The sequence below is a fragment of the Myxocyprinus asiaticus genome, chromosome 8 (assembly GCF_019703515.2).
Source record: "Myxocyprinus asiaticus isolate MX2 ecotype Aquarium Trade chromosome 8, UBuf_Myxa_2, whole genome shotgun sequence".
In the NCBI taxonomy this organism is placed as follows: Eukaryota; Metazoa; Chordata; class Actinopteri; order Cypriniformes; family Catostomidae; genus Myxocyprinus; species Myxocyprinus asiaticus.
In genome coordinates this window covers 48,757,847-48,780,758 of record NC_059351.1, presented here as the reverse complement: position 1 = coordinate 48,780,758, position 22,912 = coordinate 48,757,847, and the positions used below count along the sequence as shown (strand labels likewise).

Sequence of the window (22,912 nt, the reverse complement as noted above, 5' to 3'; positions counted from 1 at the left end):
TTTTATTTAGCAGTATTATGAACACTTCCTCTGACAATAAAGCTCTTGGGAAAAGAAGTTATGTTTTAAACATTTTCTAAGACACACCTGGATAAATTTACATTAGTAGTATCCAAATCAATAGTCAGTAAGGGTTATGGCAGTGTTACGCTTTATTAACACTCTGTTTGCAGAGCACTAACATACTTGTTTTTATGGAAACCATGTCTTCTTCAGTCAGTTTGATGCAGCATCTAGCCTGTTTGTGTTTTTTCAAAAGGTCAGTTCAACACTGAACTAATAATCCATAACTCATAGTGTGATAAATCAGGTCAACAACTTAGTGTCTTATTTTCCAAAGCAAAAAGAAAGAAACGTAGTCTTATACAATATCTCTTTATTAATAACTACACCCTGCACCTCTGTTAGTCTGATTGACATTTGCTGCAAGTAAAAGTGGTGTACAGAACAGAATAGATTCATTTCGGCACAACCTGTCCAAAATGACACATGAGAGTGAAATATGTGTTACAAATTGAGACTGAGAAACTCTCCCTTTACTCCTCTGTAGGACATTCGCATTATACCATAATATCATATGTCTTTACTTCTACGTACAGTTTTGTACAGAATTTAGGACAGTTACGCAGATCAACACGAATCATATACTGTATATATAAACAAAGCTGACATGAAATAAAGTGCATTCTCAAACAAAACATTATCTAAAGTATGACCACAAAAACTGAATTATAACACAAACACAAATTCAAACACATAAGTGGACAACATACTTGTTATATGTGTGGATTCTTGTTTTCCACAGAACACAGTTCACTCTGATAATCTATTCTGCAGTGTAAATCAAATCATTTACAACAGAATAAGACTCAAGGTTTTACAGTACAGCTTAACTAAATATTCTAAAACTTTAGTTGCACCTGTTTTCAATAAACTATAACAGTCACATGGTATAAAGTGGAAACATTCAGGCCAGTGAAGTGTTAGTTCTCTGAAACGACATGGAATTGGTGCATTTGGTGCATGGAAAAAGGTCAAATTCTATGACAATGAAAGGGTAAAACAAGATTCAAATTTAATAAACAAAGTAGAAATTAAATAAGCTATGACAAAAGTGTGAATGTATGGGTCAAAGATTCAAATATAACATTAGACATGTTCAAACATTCACCTGAAAAGTCATTTTTACATTTTGTGCATATGTTATTGTCACTACTCCATTTACTGATATATACAAAGAACTCTCTTATATACCTTTGTATTTATGTATAATACAATAGAAAATCATAATCACAAATAATGAAACAAGATATGAAATGGCAAAAGATATCTGAGATGAGAGCACTGTTTGAGAGATACATTTATGGAAGAATTATTAGATATCAGAGTCTTTCTATCTAAAGGCATGCTACTGTAAATCAATATCAATGTATGACATTAAGAAATACAAATAACTAAAGCACTCTTGGTAAAATAAGGTGTAAAATAACTACAGTATCCATGTTAGCCATCAGATGGCAGTATAATACGATCTATTCCTTCCATGCCTCAATCATCCATATCTTAAGGTTAAATTTGTATTATTACCAATATACACAGATCAGCCACAACATTAAAACCACCTGCCTAATATTGTGTAGGTCCCCCTCGTGCTGCCAAAACAGCGCCAACCTGCATCTCAGAATAGCATTCTGATATTATATTCTTCTCATCACAATTGTACAGAGCGGTTATCTGAGTTACCGTAGACTTTGTCAGTTCAAACCAGTCTGGCCATTCTCTGTTGACCTCTCTCATCAACAAGGCATTACCATCCACAGAACTGCCGCTCACTGGATGTTTTTGTTTTTGGCACCATTCGGAGTAAATTCTAGAGACTGTTGTGTGTGAAAATCCCAGGAGATCAGCAGTTACAGAAATACTTAAACCAGCCCATCTGGCACCAACAATCATCCATGCGATTATTTATTCAGCCAATCGTGTGGCAGCAGTGCAGTGCATAAAATCACGCAGATATGGGTGCAGATATCTCAGTGATTTGGACCGTGGCATGATTGTTGACTGGTGGTTCCAGTTGGGCTGGTTTGAGTATTTCTGTAACTGCTGATCTCTTGGGATTTTCACACACAACAGTCTCTAGAATTTACTCAGAATGGTGCCAAAAACAAAAAACATCCAGTGAGCGACAGTTCTGTGGATGGAAACTCTTTGTTGATGAGAGAGGTCAACAGAGAATGGCCAGACTGGCTCAAACTGATAAAGTCTGCAGTAACTCAGATAACTGCTCTGTACAATTGTGGTGAGAAGAATATCATCTCAGAATGCTATGATGTGTGTGTGTGTGTGTGTGTGTGTGTGTGTGTATATATATATATATATAACACACACACACAGTTAAAGAAATAATTTTGATCAAAGAGTAAATGACTGATTAGTGGTTAAGACTTTTATTCTTGCAGTTCATTCGTTTCTGATCTTCTAATATGGTAGTGACACCGATATATTGGCCGGGACGATTCTGTACTTGGCCATTTTGAGATGATGCGTATTGCCTGGTTGGTCTAAAAAAAGTAGTTTTTACTCCGAACAGTTCCGCAATTTACCAACAGCTCTGTCAATACATAATGAACATAATCTTTCCCCCACGTTATGTCAGTTATACGTATATTATGAGTAGATATTGTGAAAATTAATGTTAAAGCAATTGTATGTCTCATTTGTGCATGTTTCATTTCTCTTTTAGCCTATATATCTGCATTATATCGGCCATCCTGCTCTCGAGATACTGATATTTTTATTTTATTCATATATTTATAATATATTTTACTGATATTATTTTCTAGATTTGTTTTCTATAGTTGTGTACAAATGATAAAGTTTTACTTCAATACTGAGACAAATCCTCTTTTATTCATAATTGTACAGTAATCTGTAGATGCTTAATTGTGAACACGAAAATGCACGATGTTATATCGATTACGTTTATTGTGATAAGCTGACAACGTGCAAGGTCACGATTTCGCGCTCTTACAGTCTCATCCAATGTGCGCGAGTGTTATGCGCATGCCTGTTCACGTTTTTACGTCAAAAAGAAGAGAATAATCTGATTACATAAAATCACTTGTAAATGCGGTTTTCATGCGTTGTTGGATTTTTTTATATAAGCTGAATTTTGGGAGTTATCAGCATGTTAATGTGCATGTAAACACGCTCAATGTAATCTTACACAAAGACACAGCCTAAATTTAAATAAGGGAATGCTTCCATATATTTGTATAAAAACTGGTCTTGTCTTCTCAACTTTTTCCTAGTTCTAGTGGTAATGTTTCAGTGATTTTAAAGTGGATCTTGAAAAATCACAGGTGCTGAAAAAAACATATCAGTTAACAGTCGCATATTGTAGAAACATTTATGTTTTGCATAGGGTGCATATCCATTAGTGTTATGAAAACAGACTGTGGAAATTGCTTTAACTATTTACTGATATTTTCTTTGCCTCTTATGAACAGTAATTAGATAACACAGAGACACCAACAGACTACAGACTTTACTGGGCCCAAGTTGCCATGACAACGTTGACATTTACTGATGCTTGAATAAATAGAGTATATTTTCACACTACTGATCTTTTTAAACCACCACAAATGTACTGATCCAACAATCTCTACAATGTATATAATAAAACAATCATCATGAAGAATGTAATCTGAAATTGATCCAAAATGTATTACTTAAATCCTTGTGATTTTTCTTTAATGATTTCACTTGTTAATAGTCACTGTTCTATAGATGAGCCTTAACCAATTCTCTCATTTCACTGAATTACAAATCCACATGATGTCTGCATTAGTATCAAGACCCTGTGCTTCTGCAGAAGCTCCACATTTAAATAGACAAACCTCACAGTTCATTATTTAGAATCATTATTCAAGTTGTGAATGGGAGACTTGAGAAGACTTGAGAGCCAACAATCACTTTTAAGTAAAGTGCAGTAGTTCAGAAATGATTTCCGAACATAAAGTCAGTGTCAAAATTTAGAGTTTGAATGCTTGGAAATAAAACGATCAAAGTACATTCAAGATTTGCAATTCAATATATTGAGAGAACTATTTAAGAGAGAACTGTGTAAGAGGAGTGAATCAGACTTCTACAGTTTAGCCAGCATCCCATACATGAATCATATATATATATATATATATATATATATATACACTGGTGGCCAAATGTTTGGAATAATGTACAGATTTTGTTGTTTCGGAAGGAAATTGGTACTTTAATTCACCAAAGTGGCATTCAGCTGATCACAAAGTATAGTCAGGACATTACTGATGTAAAAAACAGCACCATCACTATTTGAAAAAAGTTATTTTTGATCAAATCTAGACAGCAGCCATCACTCCAACACCTTATCCTTGAGGGATCATGCTAAATTGAATAATTTGGTACTAGAAAATCACTTTCCATTATATCAAACACAGTTGAAAGCTATTTGGTTCATTAAATGAATCTTAACATTGTCTTTGTGTTTGTTTTTGAGTTGCCACATTATGCAATAGACTGGCATGTCTTAAGGTCAATATTAGGTCAAAAATGGCAAAAAAGAAACAGCTTTCTCTAGAAACTCATCAGTCAATCATTGTTTTGAGGAATGAAGGCTATACAATGCATGAAACTGCCAAAAAACTGAAGATTTCATACAAAGGTGTACACTACAGTCTTCAAAGACAAAGGACAACTGGCTCTAACAAGGACAGAAAGAGATGTGGAAGAACAGATGTACAACTAAACAAGAGGATAAGTACATCAGAGTCTCTAGTTTGAGAAACAGACACCTCACATGTCCTCAGCTGACAGCTTCATTGAATTCTACCCGCTCAACACCAGTTTCATGTACAACAGTAAAGAGAAGACTCAGGGGTGCAGGCCTTATGGGAAGAATTGCAAAGAAAAAGCCACTTTTGAAACAGAAAAACAAAAAGAAAAGGTTCGAGTGGGCAAATAAACACAGACATTGGACAACAGATAATTGGAAAAGAGTGTTATGGATCTTAACCCCATTGAGCTTTTGTGGGATCAGCTAGACTGTAAGGTGCGTGAGAAGTGCCCGACAAGACAGCCGCATCTATGGCAAGTGCTACAGGAAGTGTGGGGTGAAATGTCACCTGAGTATCTGGACAAACTGACAGCTAGAATAACAAGGATCTGCAAAGCTGTCATTGCTGCACGTGGAGGATTTTTTGATGAGAACTCTTTGAAGTCGTTTAAGAAGTTCTGAATTTCTTTTTCAAACTGTAATAGTAATTTTTCACATTATTAATGTCCTGACTGTACATTGAGATCAGTTGAATGCCACTTTGGTGAATAAAAGTACCAATTTCTTTCCATAAGAGCAAAATCTGTATATTATTCCAAACTTTTGGCTGCCAGTGTGTGTGTATATATATATATATAAAATTAGTATCTCTGCTTAAGGAAAAATCAAAACAAAACAGCAAATCTAGTCACCAGCTAGACCAGTACTAAACCAGCATAAACCAGCCTAGACCAGCAGAGAAACTGTATGCTGGTTAAGCTGGTAAATTTTGTCTTTTGTTTTTGCAGGGATGCATGCCCGCTACTTACAGACTTGCTAATTTGGGGTTGGCTTCACTAAATATTCTAAAAAATATTTTATATTTTAATTAAATACAATTCTTCTTAATTACTATTTTCTAACTTAAGAAATAAAGTACAAATTATTTTGTATTCCCGAAAATACTTCTTAAGAATGGAAGAACTGTCAATGTTTATAGCTAGATACCTTCTTACGAATTTCTCACAATTTATCAGAACTTTATTTTTTTCGGTAACACTTTACTATAAGGCTGTTTTCGTTAACATTAGTTGATACACTAGTTAAACTAACAATGAAAAATACTTTTACACCATTTATTAATCTTGATTTACTGTATGGTATGATTTCTACATATACTAACATATTTTTAATATTAAAAGTTGTATATGTTAACATAGTAACAACGTATTATGAACTAACATGAACAAACAATGAACAACAGTATTTTGTTATATTAACATTAACCAAGATTAATAAATACTGTAAAAAAAATAACTGTTCATTGTTAGTTTATGATACCTAAGGTAATGCATTGACTCATAGTAATGAATAAAACAGTAACACTTTACAATAAGTTTCTATTTGTTAACATTAATGCATGAACTAACAATTTACAATTTTTTTTACATAATTTATCTTGTTAATTTATGAAAATATAGTTGTTCATTGTTAGTTCAAAATGCATTAATTAATGTTAACATGCAACGTTTAATTTAAAGAATGTATTAGCATATGCTGAAATTAAAATTAATCTAGATTAATAAATGCTGTAAAGGTATTGTTCATTGTAAGTTCGTGTAAACTAATGTAGTTAACAAAAGTTAACAAATACAACCTTATTGTAAAGAATTATTAATAGATCATTATTGTAAGGTGTTACCACCTGTTTTTCTTTTCAGCAGGGATGCATGCCAGCCATTAAAAGGCTAGCTAATCTTGCTAAGAAACTCCTAAATAAAACACATTCCAAAATAGCCACAGAAGCTGAGTGTCATTGATAACATTACGACTATGCCAAAAACGTTGTCTATTCAGTGACTTTATCAAAGTTTGGTTTGTTTAAAGAAATCATGTGGTTGGTCACTTTAGAAAATGGAGTGACATTGTTTTGGTGTTCACAGTATTCAGCATTGTTTGATCTGTTAAAGCACTTTGCGCCTGCCTTTATACCTTGATGCACAAGCACCACAAAACATGCACCAATTTTCACACACATACAAACACCCGAGACACATTCATATATAATACATCTGTCATAATTTTACAGCTCTGAATGTACAATTAATAACATTCAGTTGTTATAAATAAGTTGTTTTCTTTTTTTTCAGCATAGTTGTCTTCACTGCCTGGAATGATCCTAAATGTTTAAGTGCTTGAAAACACTGAATTCTGCTAAACCACCTAAAAAGGCATTTATTTTATGACTACTACAAGATCAAGAGCCATTCTTAGGAGTGCTGGCAGTCTTCACATGCAGAGAGGCGCAAGATGTGCTCTGATCCACCCCTTTGGAGCTTGGCTGACTCCCAGAAGCGGCCTCAGTTTTCCCTGGTGCACAAGCTTTGGTGACCTTCAAAGATTTGGTGGTACCTTTGGCCTTAGGCCCCTCCCGAGTTAGACCTTTAATCAGCTCTATGGATTTCTCAGTGCTAATCAAATGTTTGGCCAATTCAAATCTTTCACCAGGAGACTAAGGTTGAGATTTGGGAACATCAGGAGACAGTCCAGTTGGAGAAGGTGTAGGAGATGGAGAATGTTCCTCAACAACCTCCAAGAGACATTTGTCCTCCCAATCAAATGTGCCACGGTAGCAGCTGACCGGAGTGAGACCCTTTTCCTGCCTCAGTTTACCCAAAGCAGAGCATTGCACATGAGGTGGATGAGATGGAACAACCCCTTTTGCTGGAGATAAGGCAGTTCTCACCCTAACATCTGAAGTTATGGAAATAGGATCTAATGTACCCTTTTTAAGACCCTCACCATCAAAAGGTCCTTTACTTGCTTTGGTTACCTCAGTGCCTGTTGTCTTTGCAGAAGCAGAACATGGTGCACTTTGCTTAATTAAAGTTGATGTCTTCCCAACTTCTTGTTTCACTCCTTTCTTGCCAGCATCCATTCCCAATTCTTTATCCAAAGAATCTTTGATTATAACACTTGATGTACTCACAGAGCTTGAAGGTGTATTGGTTCCTCCTTGCTGACTTTGGGTCGTCTTACTTGGAATCTTTGAAAGACTTACTTGTTCATCATTTCCTGCTTGCTTGATAATCTTTGGATCAGTAGTTTCGGCAGAAGACACTGTGGTCATGGCTGATGGAATGGAGGCAACTACACTAGGTTTAGATTCTGATGCTACTGGAGAAGATTTGGTGAACGGAGGCTGCCCAGTCTGGGGTTTAACCAAGCAAGCTTCTTGCAGAGTGGAAGGCGACCGCTGAGAAACTTCGACACTTGGAGCTTTCTCCACTTCATCAATTCCAGGTGGACTAATTCCACCAGGAGGGAACTTCTCTTTGACCACCCCAAGTTTATGATCACTAACTTGGCTTGGTTCGCCAGTCCTCTCCTTTTCTCGTTCCTTTCCTCTCCCAGCCAGCAAAGCCTCTCGACTTAAAGGTGACTCCTGTCTGCCCAACTTCCTCACCGGCTTTAACATGCCCGTTTCAGGTGGTGATGGAGAAGTTGCCGGGGCAGATGCCAAATTCTCACCTTCAATTTCAATCAGACTCTGCAGGCCCAGCTCACAGAGGAAACCGTCCTTACGGTAATCCGAATGTCCGACCTCCAAGCTATGCTTCCTCATCACACCAATGCCTTTCTTCTCAGACGACGCTGAAAGAGGTGACCCAAGTTTCTCTGCTGACTGTACTCTTTTGAGAAGAGGTGACCTGGGTGGCTCAGCACTCTTGGGTCTTGGCCGAATGATTGGTGGGGACGAGTGAAGTTTGGCAGGGAAGGTTTGGGTAGTATTGGAACTCCCGACTGTGTGCCCAGGCAAAGGAGGTGGAGAAGACTGGGTAGGTGATGGTGTATGAGCCAGTGGAGATAAAGGGATGTTGCCTGCAGACTTGCAGCGGGCTGACCGATATTGACGGTGTAGTTTAGGGGAAAGTCCATGCAGGGAGCTGGGCCGCATGTGCTGGGTTGTTGCGGGGGAGTTTGGGGTACTTGAGGCTTGAGAACTGCTCTGAGAGGTGGCACCTGGGACAAAAACACCAAAAGCCAATTATACTGATTCTTAAGTAAAATTTTAAATGAATTTGTTCATTCAACTCTTTCTGGCTTATGAGTGAACTCTTCTGTTTTACTGTTTCTTTTATTGTAAATAAGACAACGCTGCTTTTGGTTAACTTGGGCAGGGCAACATATAAAATATTTATTATATATTCTATATTATTTTGTTGCCAATATAATATTAACCAAAATTGTGAATATTATTAATAATTAATGTGCTACTTATTTGCCCATTACGTTTCCTAAACACAGCAACAGGTGAGCTTGAGAGAGCTAACACCCTGTCTACACCGGGCACGTCCATTGACGTGGCGCGACGCAACGGAGTGTCTATATGTACCCTGGTCTAATGAACATCTGCCACACAGTGCAGCTATTTGCATCCCAATAGTGTGATGGAACCAAAGAAATATATGACAAACCAAACAACAGATGTCGCTGCAGGGCATGAGGAGTAAAGACAGTGTGTGATTGTGTACTGTTGTCCTAGTGACTGCGGTTTGAATCTGCATTTTGTGACACTCTTTTTCCTATCTGATTTCCTGATTCCACCATATTTAATTTAATACTACTTAAAATAATTGATAAAAATGAATATAAATGTTGTTGCAGTGATCTGGTCAAGGTGAATGTCGGTACAGTAATATTTTGTTAATATAGTAACCATGGTTAATTTTGTGGTTACAGTAAATTTACAAAAAATAGGTAAGGTTAAGGTTAGGTTTAGGGGTAGGGGTTAATGTAGTGTGTCTGTGGGACTCTAAATAAACACAATCAACAGATGGCAGTGATGCCTATACTGTATGTTAGTATTTAGTAGTAGTAGTAGTAGTTTCTGACAATATTTGCACCAGGGTGCAATTAGTATCTACCATTATTTGCACCAGGGTTGGGGTGCAAATAATATCTGCCACTATTTGCACTGAGGTGTAAATAGCATATACCATTATTTGCACCAGGGTGCAAATAGCATCTGCTATTTGTTAGTGTAATTTAGTGTACTGGTTAACCAATTCTACAAAAGTGTCAGTGAAGAGCATCCTTGAGATGAAATAAGACGTGATGTAAAAAAAAAAAAAAAATAAGAATAATGTCAGTCAAACTGTAATTTAGCCAAATTATGCAAGTGTGAAAACATTCTTTCATTGGGCTTCATTCATGAAACAGGAGCAGAACAAATTTGTTTGTAAACCATTTGTAAAGCATTTTGACGTACATTTTCGTATTCATGAACGTTTTCGTATTTTCAAAATGTTAGTTGGTACAAAATAAATTTACACCTGCTCCTGAACACACGCAAATGGTGCGCAATACACATCCAAAAAATTTCTGTTTGTTCAGACAAACTGATGAGACTGCATTTTGATACAAGTAGGACTATTTAACTTAATAACATTTGATATTTATTTATTTATTTGTTTATTTATAATAAACATGAAAATAAATGTATATGTTCACAGAGGTAATTGAAAATGGGTTTCCAAACCTTGAATTATAAGGTTTTACATGATCCACCTATACATGATCTAGACTAATGTTCAGGAAAAGTACAACTGATGCATTTACCATCCGACTGTGCTGAAGAGTCACTGTCACCATCGGGAATTATACCTGACAGAGAGGTTTCACTAATGATGTTGGCGATGCATTCATTAGACACGGATAAGCTTGTTGTTGGCGGTCCTCCTCCAGTTCATGCAAGTTCTTGTCGGTGTAAGCTAATGCGATTTTTACAGTCGAGTTTCATGTCGAAATATTTTCTTTTAACCTCCTGGACTGTTTGGTTAATGGATGAAATCGTGTTAACAGCATCTGTAACTTGCTGCCAAGCTTCCTTTTTTCTGGGACCTGATGCACCACTGTGCACACTTGAAAACAAAATGTTGCATTTTGAATGCACTTCAGCCAGTAAAACTTCTATTTCTGCATTCGAGAAATGTTTCTTCTTTAACCTCTTTTGTTTAGACATATTGAAATCATAATACTCACCTACGTGATGTCATCCTTACTTGGGTGTCACTTGTAATTCGTAGGTGTGGATTATGATAATTGTGAATGAGCGTGCACGTGCGCCCTGTTTACAAATGATTGGTATTCATTAACATGCACCTCATCTCCGAACATTTCTGAGGTTTACGCGGCATATGTGAATCAGAATGAACGTTTTCGGGAAGGTCAATTTTACGCGCGAATTTCTACGAAAATTTACTCATATATTTACGATTATATATATAATTTTATTTTTATTTTTTGCTGTTTTGATCTACTCACCAAGGTGGGACGATTCGGGGCTTGAGCGATAGCTCTGTGTGGGGGAGTGAGCAGACAGACTGTGTGTAGGTGAGCCAGGGAGACTTTCACTGGACGAAAGGGATCTGTTCAGAGACGACAGACTGTGACTCGTATGCAGCAGGTTGGACTGCTTAGTTATTTTGCGGAACAAAGAGCCACGTTTCTTACTGTAAATGACAATTGAAAGAAAAGACAGAGGTTAGAAAAGAGATAACTTTATTTATCTGCTCAACAAAAAAGAAAACCCAAACTGAACAGAACAAGATTTTCTTGATCTAAGATATAAGAGATGTACCTCTCCTGTCCCTCTTTGACTGTCCTCTTACTGCGTCTGGCCATCTTGGACTTGTAGCTTGACTTGCGTGCTGGTCCCACTTTAATGGAGGTGTTCTCAAAGGGTGTAGTGGTCACGGTCACCTTGTTTCCACTCTGAACAGAGAAAAACAAGAAACATGGAGGCCTGTTTGGATATTTATTAGTGATGTTTGCTAAAGCAAGCATGACTACTACTATTGCTCATACTTAGGGTACTTAGGATTAGGGATTTGAACAAACCCCTTAGCCCAAGTATTAAACTTCAGTTCATACCTTGTCCCACTATGGACATGAATGATCTAAAATAATGTGGCTTATGCTATTCATTTTGAACTGTGACTTATGATTCTGATCTGATGTCTTACCTTAAGAATGAGCTCTACCACCTCAGTATGGACCAATCCATGCACAGATTCTCCATTGACGTGAGTGATGAGGTCACCAGCACACAGTCCCGCCTCCTGGGCTGGGCCTCCATCCTCCACATGCTGTGATTGGATGAGGACAGTAATACCAATTAAAAAAATCATAGTGTCTTTATTAAAAAAAAGGACTATTAAATGATTGTCTCATTGAAATTATGTGTTCTATCATATTTCTCTTATTCTCTATTTTACCCAAACGATGTGGTGTACACTATAGACGTCAGTGTCTCCGATGTACACCCGAATGGCCCGGAGGGTGAAGCCATACTTCTTGCCAGAGCGGTGGATGGTGATTGGTGACCGAGGCACCGTGACAGTGGGGCAGTAGTCGCGGCTGGGGGAGGAGTCTCGCGATGAGGGGTTGGACGAGAGAGAACGAGGGGACATTGGACTGGCCAGTGGAGAGCTAGTGTGCTGCTCAACTAAATATGAATAATTCAAGAATTAATATATGTATCATATAATATATAATCTAAAACATGCACATATATAATCATATATAAGTATGTGTGTATATGTATATATATATATATATATATATATATATATATATATATATATATATATATATATATATAGTATATACAGTATATATGTATATATATTAAAGAAATTGAATCCTATTAGGATCATTAATATTTTTTGCATTGTGACATTATTTTATTCTTCTTATTATATTTTTATTTTATTATTCTTTTATAATATTATAATATTTTCATGACAATTAATTAAGCACATTACCTCCCCAAATCACATTACCATGTCTGGACGGTTTATTTTCTTTTATTTTTTTGTAATTCTTATTATTTTAAAATGGTGATTCTCATTAGATTCTCATTACAGTATAGTTTTTCCTATATTACAACAAATAAAGTGATGTAATAAAATGATTTTTCTATTTCAATCAGCATATATTTAAGATATTACTCTAAATACAACCATGATGCATTAATACTTTACAATTTAAGTCATCTGTAAGTACTGCCGAATTACAGTAAAGAAATTGTCATAAAAAATTATGTAACAATACAAAAAGGTCTAATTTTCTCTAAAGCTAAGGTACATTTTTTATATAGATTTTTCAATGTTAATTATTTTTTTACTTTTACTTTATTTTTAAATTTAATATGCAGCCAACAACAAGTCATTGGTTTGTTGATGTGGCGATATCAAAATATTGCATTCCAACCAGCCCGACCAATGGGGTGTGTGGGGAGGGGCTATCTTTTTTCGACCAATGGCAGACAGGAAGAGTGTATTTAAAAACCTGTCTGTAAACAATCCTTATTTTTGCAATTTTGCTTGGTGACGATATTGTCCCTAGAAATTGTCAAATTGTTCAACTTTAAGCAAAAATAATATATATATATATTTATTTTTAGTGTGCGGTGAATTACGTCCCTGACTTTTTCTTGACAGGTTTCATGTGATTCACCCCAATACTTAATTTTTAAAAACATTATTTTTCAATAGTCTCACAACAGTGTTAATGAACAACTTATAGCTCCCCCTGGTGTTTGGAGGCAGAACTGTACCTCCAGGTATGATGACAGACAGCGCCGTGGCAGATGCAGATTTGATGACCTTGTTGCCGGGACGCGAGGTGCGTTTCTCCCCGTCGCCGGACAGTTGCTGATGACGAGCTCGCCGCAGCACCAGATCCTTGGTCGCTCGCTGACTGACGGGGTCACCCATGGCAACCGTATCCCTGGAGACTGCAGCAGGTATGGCCTGTGGTGCTGATATCTCACCTGGTCTGGATGGTTTGTCTACCAAATGTACATTTACAGATTTAAACTTCTCATCACAAACTGCAAGCAAGGTGTAAAATCTAGTCTGATCAGGGTAAATCAGTCCATTTAACTAATATAACCTGATGCATACTGAGCACAAAAATGGGAAGCACTTTCTCCATCTGGCAAGCTCTTATTTTATTGGCTAGCTTTATGCCAGTTCTGGGAGTAATAAGAAATGTTTTGTTTTTTTATCAGTCTGCCCGGAAACCAAGTTGTGTTTACAAAGTACCGGGATGATACAAAGAGCGATTTGAGGAATAACTAATCACCAGGTTTCCCAAAGTTTGCCAAGTTAGTGGCATTTAATCTCTGAGAGATCCTCAGTATTGTTTGAGGCTCTCAGTAGCAAACAAACTAGATATCCATGAGCAGAACTGTACATTCCACTATGTTTTTGAGTTGTTTTCTGAAATAATCAGTACTTTTTGCTTATGGATGGATAGAAATTCTGATCACAAAGTATACACACAATTTACGCTATTTTTTCCACAGTTTTCTGCACAACTGTTTGTGGAGACTGACATACCATTATTTTATTTTATTTTTGTTTTTTTTCACTTTGGTCTATTTTTGTGGTATAATCTATTTTGGATAACCCCATCTCTGAAAGTCAGGTAAAAACAAAACAATTGTGGCTGGTCACTTTACATGCCAGTCATACAGTATCTTCTGTAGGTTTCTGACTAGAATAAGTTGAAATGTGGATTAGACTTTATTCTGATAGTCAAAAGTCTAGCTACACCAGACTACATCTATAATAAGTTTCATTCAAGTTTCTTCCACTCACCTGCCCCTTTACTGGCACTTTTCGACATCGCTTCCTTCCCAGCGTTTCTCTGTTCGTTAGCACTGGAAGATGATGGAGCACTGACTCCCTCTACTAATGATCCAGAGGCTTTAGCGCCACCCTGTCGTGCGATGAGCTCTCCATCACCCTCTTGAGGAGCGGCAAACCGGTGCGTGTCCATCAGGGCTGAGAACCGACGCCGGGCACCCATTGGAGGACTGCAGTCTCCCTCCATAAACAGAGACTCAGAGCACGACAGACGCTTCCTTTGGAGATAAAAACTAGAATGTTTCATGTGTAATTAAGGTGGCATTTCCATTTGAACATTTACCAAATGAAACTCCTCAATCCTACATTCAACCTAACATGCTATATTAATTATCTTCTTTTGAATTATATTAAAAGTCACACTAAATAATTGTACACAAGGGCGTAGAATTGGCTTGAACATTGGGGGGGTTACAGTGTGAAGAATTTCCATGTTTCCATTGATTGTTTTGATTATTGGAGGGGCGGGGGGGGGGGGGGGGGTTTACCTCCCCCCCCATCCCTCCTGGAATCTACACCTCTGATTGTAGAATATACAAAGGAATAATTTACCATTGGCAGACATGCTCTTTTGTTGTGTAACTCCTCATTCAAACTAAAGTAATTACAACCATTAACACCATTGGGTAATTTCATTATTTAAGTTGATTTTCAAGATGGAGGAAGGTATAAAAAATTGAAATGCACTTAATTACACTTAACATCACTGTTAAGTATAAAGGTTTTCTAAGAAATTTTGATTAACAATCTATGATAAAGAGCATAACAGTCCATTTGGTGTTTTTATAAAATCAGTGAGTAAAATTAGTGATGATTGTTTTTCTGTAAATGATTAAATACAATTGTATTATTTTACTTACTTTTTACCCTTTTACTATACTACATACTAAATATACTATATTTCAACAAAACATTTTTTCTACTTTTCTTACATGAAAAATGTCTCTACTCAATTGCAATATAAAGCAGAGACATGCATATTTTCAAAATAAACAATATTATTGCAAATATTATTAAAATATATAATTATTAATCAAAAGATCACCTATAGTATTCAGAGTAAAAAGTGTTTTAAAACTGTATGAATTTTATTTCTGTATGAATTGTGTACATTGCAGTTCGATTTTTTGCCATGAAGATTGCATCTTCATATGCACTAGCATAGTGAAATATCAAATGATGTTTTCTCCCATACATACATCTCAGGTGATCCTGTTCTCCAGCTCTTATCCCTCATACTGAAGCTCCCCAGACTCTCTCTCTTGGCCATCTTGTCGTCACGGCGACCTTTGTGCTCTCGACAGGTGACCACAGGGGTCTTCTGCTCCAGTTGGGACAGATGTTCCATACTGCTGTACACCTGAAAGACACACAACAGTGCCAAAGACTGCTTTGTCTACACTTTACATGTGGTGTATGCTCAGGGAAGGTGAATGAAAGGTTGCAAGGTTGCACGATTTCTACAAGTAACGTGCCATGTAGCAAGAAAGGTAACCTTAGGTTATGGCATGGTCACATTAACTTTTGCACAATGAAATTCCACGAGTGAAGAAGGCATGGCCGGATGTGAAGCGCATGTGCAATCTGCATAAACTACTTGCCAAGCAGCCTCTGATGCATTTTAAAAGATATAAAGAAACTCACCATTAAAACGATTTCCTCTTCCATTGTGAATATTCATTGTAGCTATGTATGAATCACTGCCCACAGAGAGGTCGCTGCCAAACGAAATAACTTCCTATTGGTCAACGCTGCGAATTTGCATGTCGCAAAATTCCTAATAGCGTGGATTACCATTAAGATGACAGTATTTCATGGAATTTCAACATGCAAAGTTAAACGTGACTGCACCTTCACTCCACAGTACTGTACTTGTATAAAGTTGTTCCCAGTCATGAATATTCTATTATAATTTGGATAAGTAAAGTTTGCCAAGACCTTCAGATAAAACCTACAGAAAGATAGATGGATGGATAGATTTTGTATTGTAATCTAAAGCCATGATATGTCAGGCCTTGTCTGTATTTGTTTACATTTGAATATGTTGACAGATGAAGTTTGAATTAACGAACATTCCGTTGGTCCGTTTGAACATTCTGTCAATGTAAGTCAAAGGGATTTTTCTGATTTTTGATCATCCGCTGTGCGAAAACAGTTTTTCCGATCAGTTAGAATAGATAAAGCAATGCGCGTCAGAACAGTCTGAAGGTCTGTGCCAAGTTTGGTGGATGTAGTGTGAAAGCTGTAGGAGGAGTTATAATAGATCATTTTGGTCTTGGTTTAGGGGTTTAAACTTGGTTTAAAAAACCCCATATACAAAGTCTGAATAATAACAGTATGTTGGGTTCATCAAGCCACCATAAAAAAAAGTTTCATAATTTGAGATTTGGTAGAGATTGCCAAGTGGTTGTTTTGTTGGTCATATTGGGCTGCCACAAGATGCCTAACATTATTGGTGGGCTTCACAACTGATTATAGCGTTTGAAAATCTGAACACAAATAGCACATATTGCTGGTAAAAATAAGCCATGATATGTTAGGCCTTGCCTGTGTTTGTTTATATTTGAATTTGTTGACAGATGAAGTTTGAATTAACGAACATTCCGTTGGCCCCTTTGAACATTCTGTCAATGTAAATCAAAGGGATTTTTCTGACATTTGATCATCCGCTGTGCGAAAACAGTTTTTCCGATCAGTTAGAATAGATAAGGCAATGTGCGTCAGAACAGTCTGAAGGTCTGTGCCAAGTTTGGTGGATGTAGTGTGAAAGCTGTAGGAGGAGTTACAATTGATAATTTTGGTCTTTGGTCTACATTATATCTTCTGTTAAAACTCATGTATTATTTGAGCTGTACAGTTGTTTAAATTGTCATTTTTGTGGTCATTTAGGGTTTGTTGACATGAAAAAGTAAGTATTTTAATGTTTACAGATTGGCCCCATTCACTTCCATTTTAAGTGCCTCACTGTAACCAAGATTTTTGCTTAATTTAAAGAAAAGGAGGGGCAAGTCAAAATAAATTGTCGTAATCAATATTATGCCACAAATGCTGTCGATTGAGCTTAACCCGGAATATTCCTTTAAAACCCCATATACAAAGTCTGTATAAAACAGTATGTTGGGTTCGTCAAGCCAACATAATAATATATTTTAATTATTAGAGATTTGGTAGAGATTGCTGAGTGGTTGTTTTGTTGGTCATATTGGGCTTCTTATTGGTGGGCTGCACAACTGGCAGTAGCTTTTGAAAATCTGAACACAAACAGCACGTATTGCTGGTAAAAATAAGATATCATATCACTTTGATAAGCAATCAGTTTGCCTGCTACTAAAAATGAGCATTCTGGAGAGGTAAGCGTTTAAATATAAATTACAGCAATGCATAATGCATCATATCATGAACAAGATCAATGTTTAGCCATGCATGAATAAAACTCAGAATATTAGAAGTACACAGAATGCAAAAATTTCTGACACATAATTTTTTGTATTATATCGCTGCATGCAGGCAGACACAAATTATATAGAACAGTAAAATCGCTCACAGTAACATCAACTTCACTTTCATCTTGCCTACACTCGACTACAGTATCTCACAGGAGACAAATCATTTGAGCTCCACTGTCTTCACTCCTGCTGTATTTAAAGTCGATGCATTGCATCGTGGCTCATTTGCATAAAGTTAAACTTTTCTCACCTCATCACACCACTGGAAACGTTCATATTTTCATTTCTATGCTCATCACCATTACAGAATTACAAAAATAATGACATTAAAAATAATAATAAAGTTTTAATAATAGTTGTCTCTAAATATTAAGCTGCGATCTGAGAAATGTGTAACATCGTAAGCATTACACACTTCACGTTTAATTAGTTTATCATGCAATTGCTTTGTTGTTTACATAATTGTGCTTGTCTGGTTGTTTATGTAATGTAAGGTTTTTGTTGAGCTAATGCTCCAGAAGAGGGTTGCCATGTCTTGAGAAGAATACTCAGCATAATATTCACATTAGGGATGATCAGAGGAGGCTCATTACGAGAGTGTGTGTATGAGTGTGTGTGTGAGTTCATCTAAAGGCCACTGCTTCACACAAGTGTCTTTATCAATCATCTGTGTTCAAAGCAAACACATTTACAGTAATTCCTGCCAGTTCAGGGAAAGGAAAGTTTATGCAGAGTATATTAACTGTACAAAAGAGAGGAGATTAGACCACGATAAAGAAAGAAAGACTGAAGTGTGCTTGTGTAAATGACTAAATGAATGAATAAATAAGGATGTGTGTGTTTGTTTGTTAAGTTCTATGCTTGTTTGTTTAGCTGTGATGGTGTTTTCGATGGATGAAGCGAGGAAAATGTTGGCTTACCAAAAGTATCTATATAAATAGTTAAATCTATTTAAAAAATGACTATTTTACTGGTATGCAACGCTGTTTGTGAGGCGTGGGGAATTGCTGCCTTCCAAATAAGTCACTTATGAGGTTCCACTTCAGTCAGTAGACAGCAAGGAAACACACTAAGTTTTGGAACAGAGCCAATCAGAGGCTCTGAAGAAATATGGATGCAGATTTGTGTCAGACTGACCTTGCTGAAGCGCGGCGAGCAGGATGAGAACTGTCTTATCTCCACCGGCTCATCATCGTTCGTGTCATCCTCATCGTACGAGTTGATGTGCTGATAGCGCTCAGACCGTGCTGAGATAAAGGGAGGAAGAGAGATGATGAGAGATAGTGCGATGGCGAATAAAGGGCTAGAGTTGAATGCAAATGTGAGCGTCCTCACTGTCGAAGTAGCTGGTGTCCTCTTCCGACTCCAGATGAGGGATGAACTCTGCTTTTTGACGGAGTAAACCGTTCCAGTCCAGTCCTGCGAAAAACGAGTGCTGCTTCACTTCAAATGCTCCACCTATTCGCAAGAAAACAAATGTCAACAAACACACAGTGTATACAAATAAACCTGCAATGCTAGTTAGATATAGGTGCTATGTTAATGCAATGTGTTGCTAAAATTAAAGGAATAGTTCACCTAAAAATGTTTTACCCAAAAATGTTTCCCCAATGTAAAAACATGACACTGAAAAATCTGTAAGACACGCCTCAGCAATCAAAAACATCTACACTTACAATTACTTATGATAGAAAAACAAAAGAGAAACAGCACGGATGGATGATATAACGTGTTCAGTGTGAACGGCCCCTAAGTCTTATAGTGGGATTAGTACATGCATTGTATGGACTACTTTGGTCGTTTTTGGAACTTGACAGCCTCTATTCACTTTAAAACTGTGGCTCAGACACTGTGCAAAAATTCTCCTTTTGTGTTCCACCAAAGAAAAAAAAGTCATGAAAAGGCATGAGGGTGAGTAATTGATGTAAGATTTTTATTTTTTGGTGAACTATTCCTTTGATATGATAATATCGAACTAGGACATCATTATTGGTCCTGAAACAACATTTCAGTAAATAAGTCAGATTTTAGTGGTAAGGATTAAAGGAATAGTTCACCCAAAAATTACTCTCATCATTTACTCAACCTTCAAGCCATCCCAGATAGCATGACTATCTCAGCTCTGCAGGTCCATTCAATGCAAGTGAATGGTTGCCAGAACTTTGAAGCTCAGAAACCACATAAAGGCAGTATAAAAGTAATCCATACAACTCAAGTGGTTAAATCCATGTCTTCAGAAGCGATATGATAGGTGTGCGTGAGAAACAGATCAACATTTCAGTCCTTTTTTACTATAAATCTATGAATCATTTTTGCCGATTCGCATTCTCTGTGCATATCGCCTACTGGGCAGGGAGGAGAATTTATAGTAAAAAATGACATAATTTTTATCTATTTCTCACCCACACTGATCATATCACTTCTGAACACATGGATTAAACCACTGGAGTCGTATGGATTACTTTTAGGCTGCTTTTATATTCTTTTTTGGATCTTCAGAGTTCTGGTCACCATTCGCATTGAATGGACCAACAGAGCTGAGATAGTCACACATTTATGCATCAAGAACCGAATGAATTATTAGACCTCTAGTTAGAGATAAGGTTTGGCTTGTGATCATTTGAATGACTTAACAGATCGCATAAAGGCCAAAGCATACTTCCGTTTTTCACGTGCTGGTATAGTACGTCCCGTGCGCATTGCAACGCAAATTTTGTCATCACACAGTACATGCGGCCTGTCCACAAGCAGCCCAGTTTTTCTAGACACCCAGGCAGCTCGCAAAATTGTGCGTCGTCTGCACATGCGCCTGCTGTTGACTGTACAAAAAGGTATCACAAAGTAGTCTTAGTGTGCATACGTACAGGAAGTGTACTTTAAGCAGTGTTTCTGAACTGAAGGGTTGTAGGTCTGTTCAGACTGGGTCATGGACAGCAGGGAAAGAACAAAGCCAGGGTTGTTCATCCACTGAAATTTTTCCGCCACCAAGGCAAATTTAATGATATTCATCTTGTCCCGCACTTTTTTGATAGGCACCAAATATGCTTATCATCTGAAAACGTGATGCGATTGAAGCCTGGTATTCACGCGATTGGCCATCACAGAACCACTCGCACCAATGATCTGCTCTGGTCTAACCTACTGTATATCTGGAGCGCGCACATGTCAGCCAGGCATACCGCAACACTGATGCGACCCATTTGGATTCTTGTGAGAATGTTCTAGTTTAAAGCGTTATGGAGAAAATCAAACATCTCAAACAGCAAGACAACCCTGTGCATACGCCAAAATAAAGGTTTGAGTGCAAGACATGGAACAGGATGCAAAAAAACGAAGTATACCCTAGCCTTAATTGTGAAAAAGTGTGGTTTTTACCTGTACCCAGTCTCACTAGTGGGTTGGTCTGCAGCAGGGCTGAAATCATGCTCTGAGCGTCACTAGGTAACGCCTCCTCTCCATCCGGCCATTGAATATCATCTACATAAACAGACGTACACAAATCCGTATTGCACAGTCCAAAACTGCTAAAGTTCTTCAAAATGCTTCTGTTTATGTATTTCCAAACCTGTGCTTTGAAAGAGGTTTTTGAAGGAAAGCACGTTGTATATTAAAACACCATCTGTGTTCGTTTTGGCACTAATCAACACCACTGTTACTAATATTAGCACTGGTGTTGCTTGGAAGCACCAATGCTGAAACATATTAGCAGCAGAGCTCAGAGTGAGATGTGTCAGGACAAGACACGTGAAGTGTGATTACACTTTAGGATTCACCTCTGTGTGAGCAATAATAATACATTCAGTTACTACTAACGTTTTTCAATGTAATTTACTCATCCTCTTCTCTCTGCTCACCTGTGATCACCTGGCCGAAAAGCTCTTCGGGTGTGTCTCCGAAGAACGGCACACAGCCCACCAGGAACTCGTAGAGGATGATGCCCATGGCCCACCAGTCAACTGGTTTCCCATAACCCTGCCTGAGAATCACCTCTGGGGCAATATACTCTGGTGTGCCACACACCTGAGGACATACACACAGATAGATGGGTTACACATTTTGTTTTAAGGTTATTGTTTAGTCTCGTATTTGTCACATTGAGCTGCATACCTGTTTGTCCAGGAACTCTCTTGTGTCCTTCTCGATGTGTCCCTCATACAGGTTAGTGGTGAGATTCATGAGTCCCATCTTTGACAAGCCAAAATCAGTCAGTTTAATGTGACCCATCGATGTGATCAACAGACTGAGGAGAAGAGGTACAGGTTTTGACAAATGAATTTCCATGATTTTCCAGTTGTTTGTGTTTACTGGATAAGAATTTTAAAAAAATTATTTCATACATATGAAATAATAAAATATTTTTTAGCTGTAAATTTAGAAAACTTACAGTAAATGCCTGTAAACAGTACATTTGTACAACCTGAATTAAATTACTTTAGAAAATGAATTAATAAAAAGTGCATGACAGACAGACAGGCAGGGAGAGAGAGAGTCAGACAGACAGAGAGAGAGAGAGAGAGAGATGGATGGACAGACAGAGAGAGAGAGAGAGAGAGAGAGAGAGACAGACAGACAGACGAGAGAGAGAGAGAGAGAGAGACAGACAGACAGAGAGACAGACAGAGAGAGAGAAAGAGATGGACGGACAGACAGAGAGAGACGGACGGACAAACAGAGAGAGAGAGACGGACAGACAGAGAGAGAGAGAGAGACAGATGGATGGACGGATGGACAGACAGTCAGACAGATAGATAGATAGATAGATAGATAGATAAATAGATAGATAGATAGACAGACAGACAGATAGTCAGACAGACAGATAGATAGATAGTCAGACAGACAGACAGAGAGAGAGAGAGAGAGATGGACGGACAGACAGAGCGAGAGAGAGAGACAGACGGACATGTTGAGACAGAGATGGACGGACAGACAGACAGAGAGAGAGAGAGACAGACAGA

At 37.4% G+C, this 22,912-nt stretch overlaps 1 protein-coding gene across 1 annotated transcript in view; it reads right to left on the bottom strand.

Moving 5' to 3' along the window:
* Positions 1-7,301: 7,301 nt before the first annotated feature.
* LOC127445018 (microtubule-associated serine/threonine-protein kinase 1-like) overlaps positions 7,302-22,912 on the bottom strand; it is a 92,225-nt gene continuing 76,614 nt past the window's right edge. The window contains exons 15-27 of the mRNA XM_051704734.1: positions 22,065-22,197; positions 21,812-21,977; positions 21,333-21,434; positions 19,293-19,415; positions 19,095-19,204; positions 15,711-15,871; positions 14,464-14,729; positions 13,416-13,649; positions 12,073-12,302; positions 11,821-11,943; positions 11,436-11,569; positions 11,120-11,307; positions 7,302-8,815 (exon numbers count right to left, since the gene is read on the bottom strand). Coding sequence (XP_051560694.1) covers positions 7,305-8,815; positions 11,120-11,307; positions 11,436-11,569; positions 11,821-11,943; positions 12,073-12,302; positions 13,416-13,649; positions 14,464-14,729; positions 15,711-15,871; positions 19,095-19,204; positions 19,293-19,415; positions 21,333-21,434; positions 21,812-21,977; positions 22,065-22,197 — 3,481 coding nt within the window. The 3' untranslated portion in view covers positions 7,302-7,304. The remainder of the gene's footprint in view (positions 8,816-11,119; positions 11,308-11,435; positions 11,570-11,820; positions 11,944-12,072; positions 12,303-13,415; positions 13,650-14,463; positions 14,730-15,710; positions 15,872-19,094; positions 19,205-19,292; positions 19,416-21,332; positions 21,435-21,811; positions 21,978-22,064; positions 22,198-22,912) is intronic.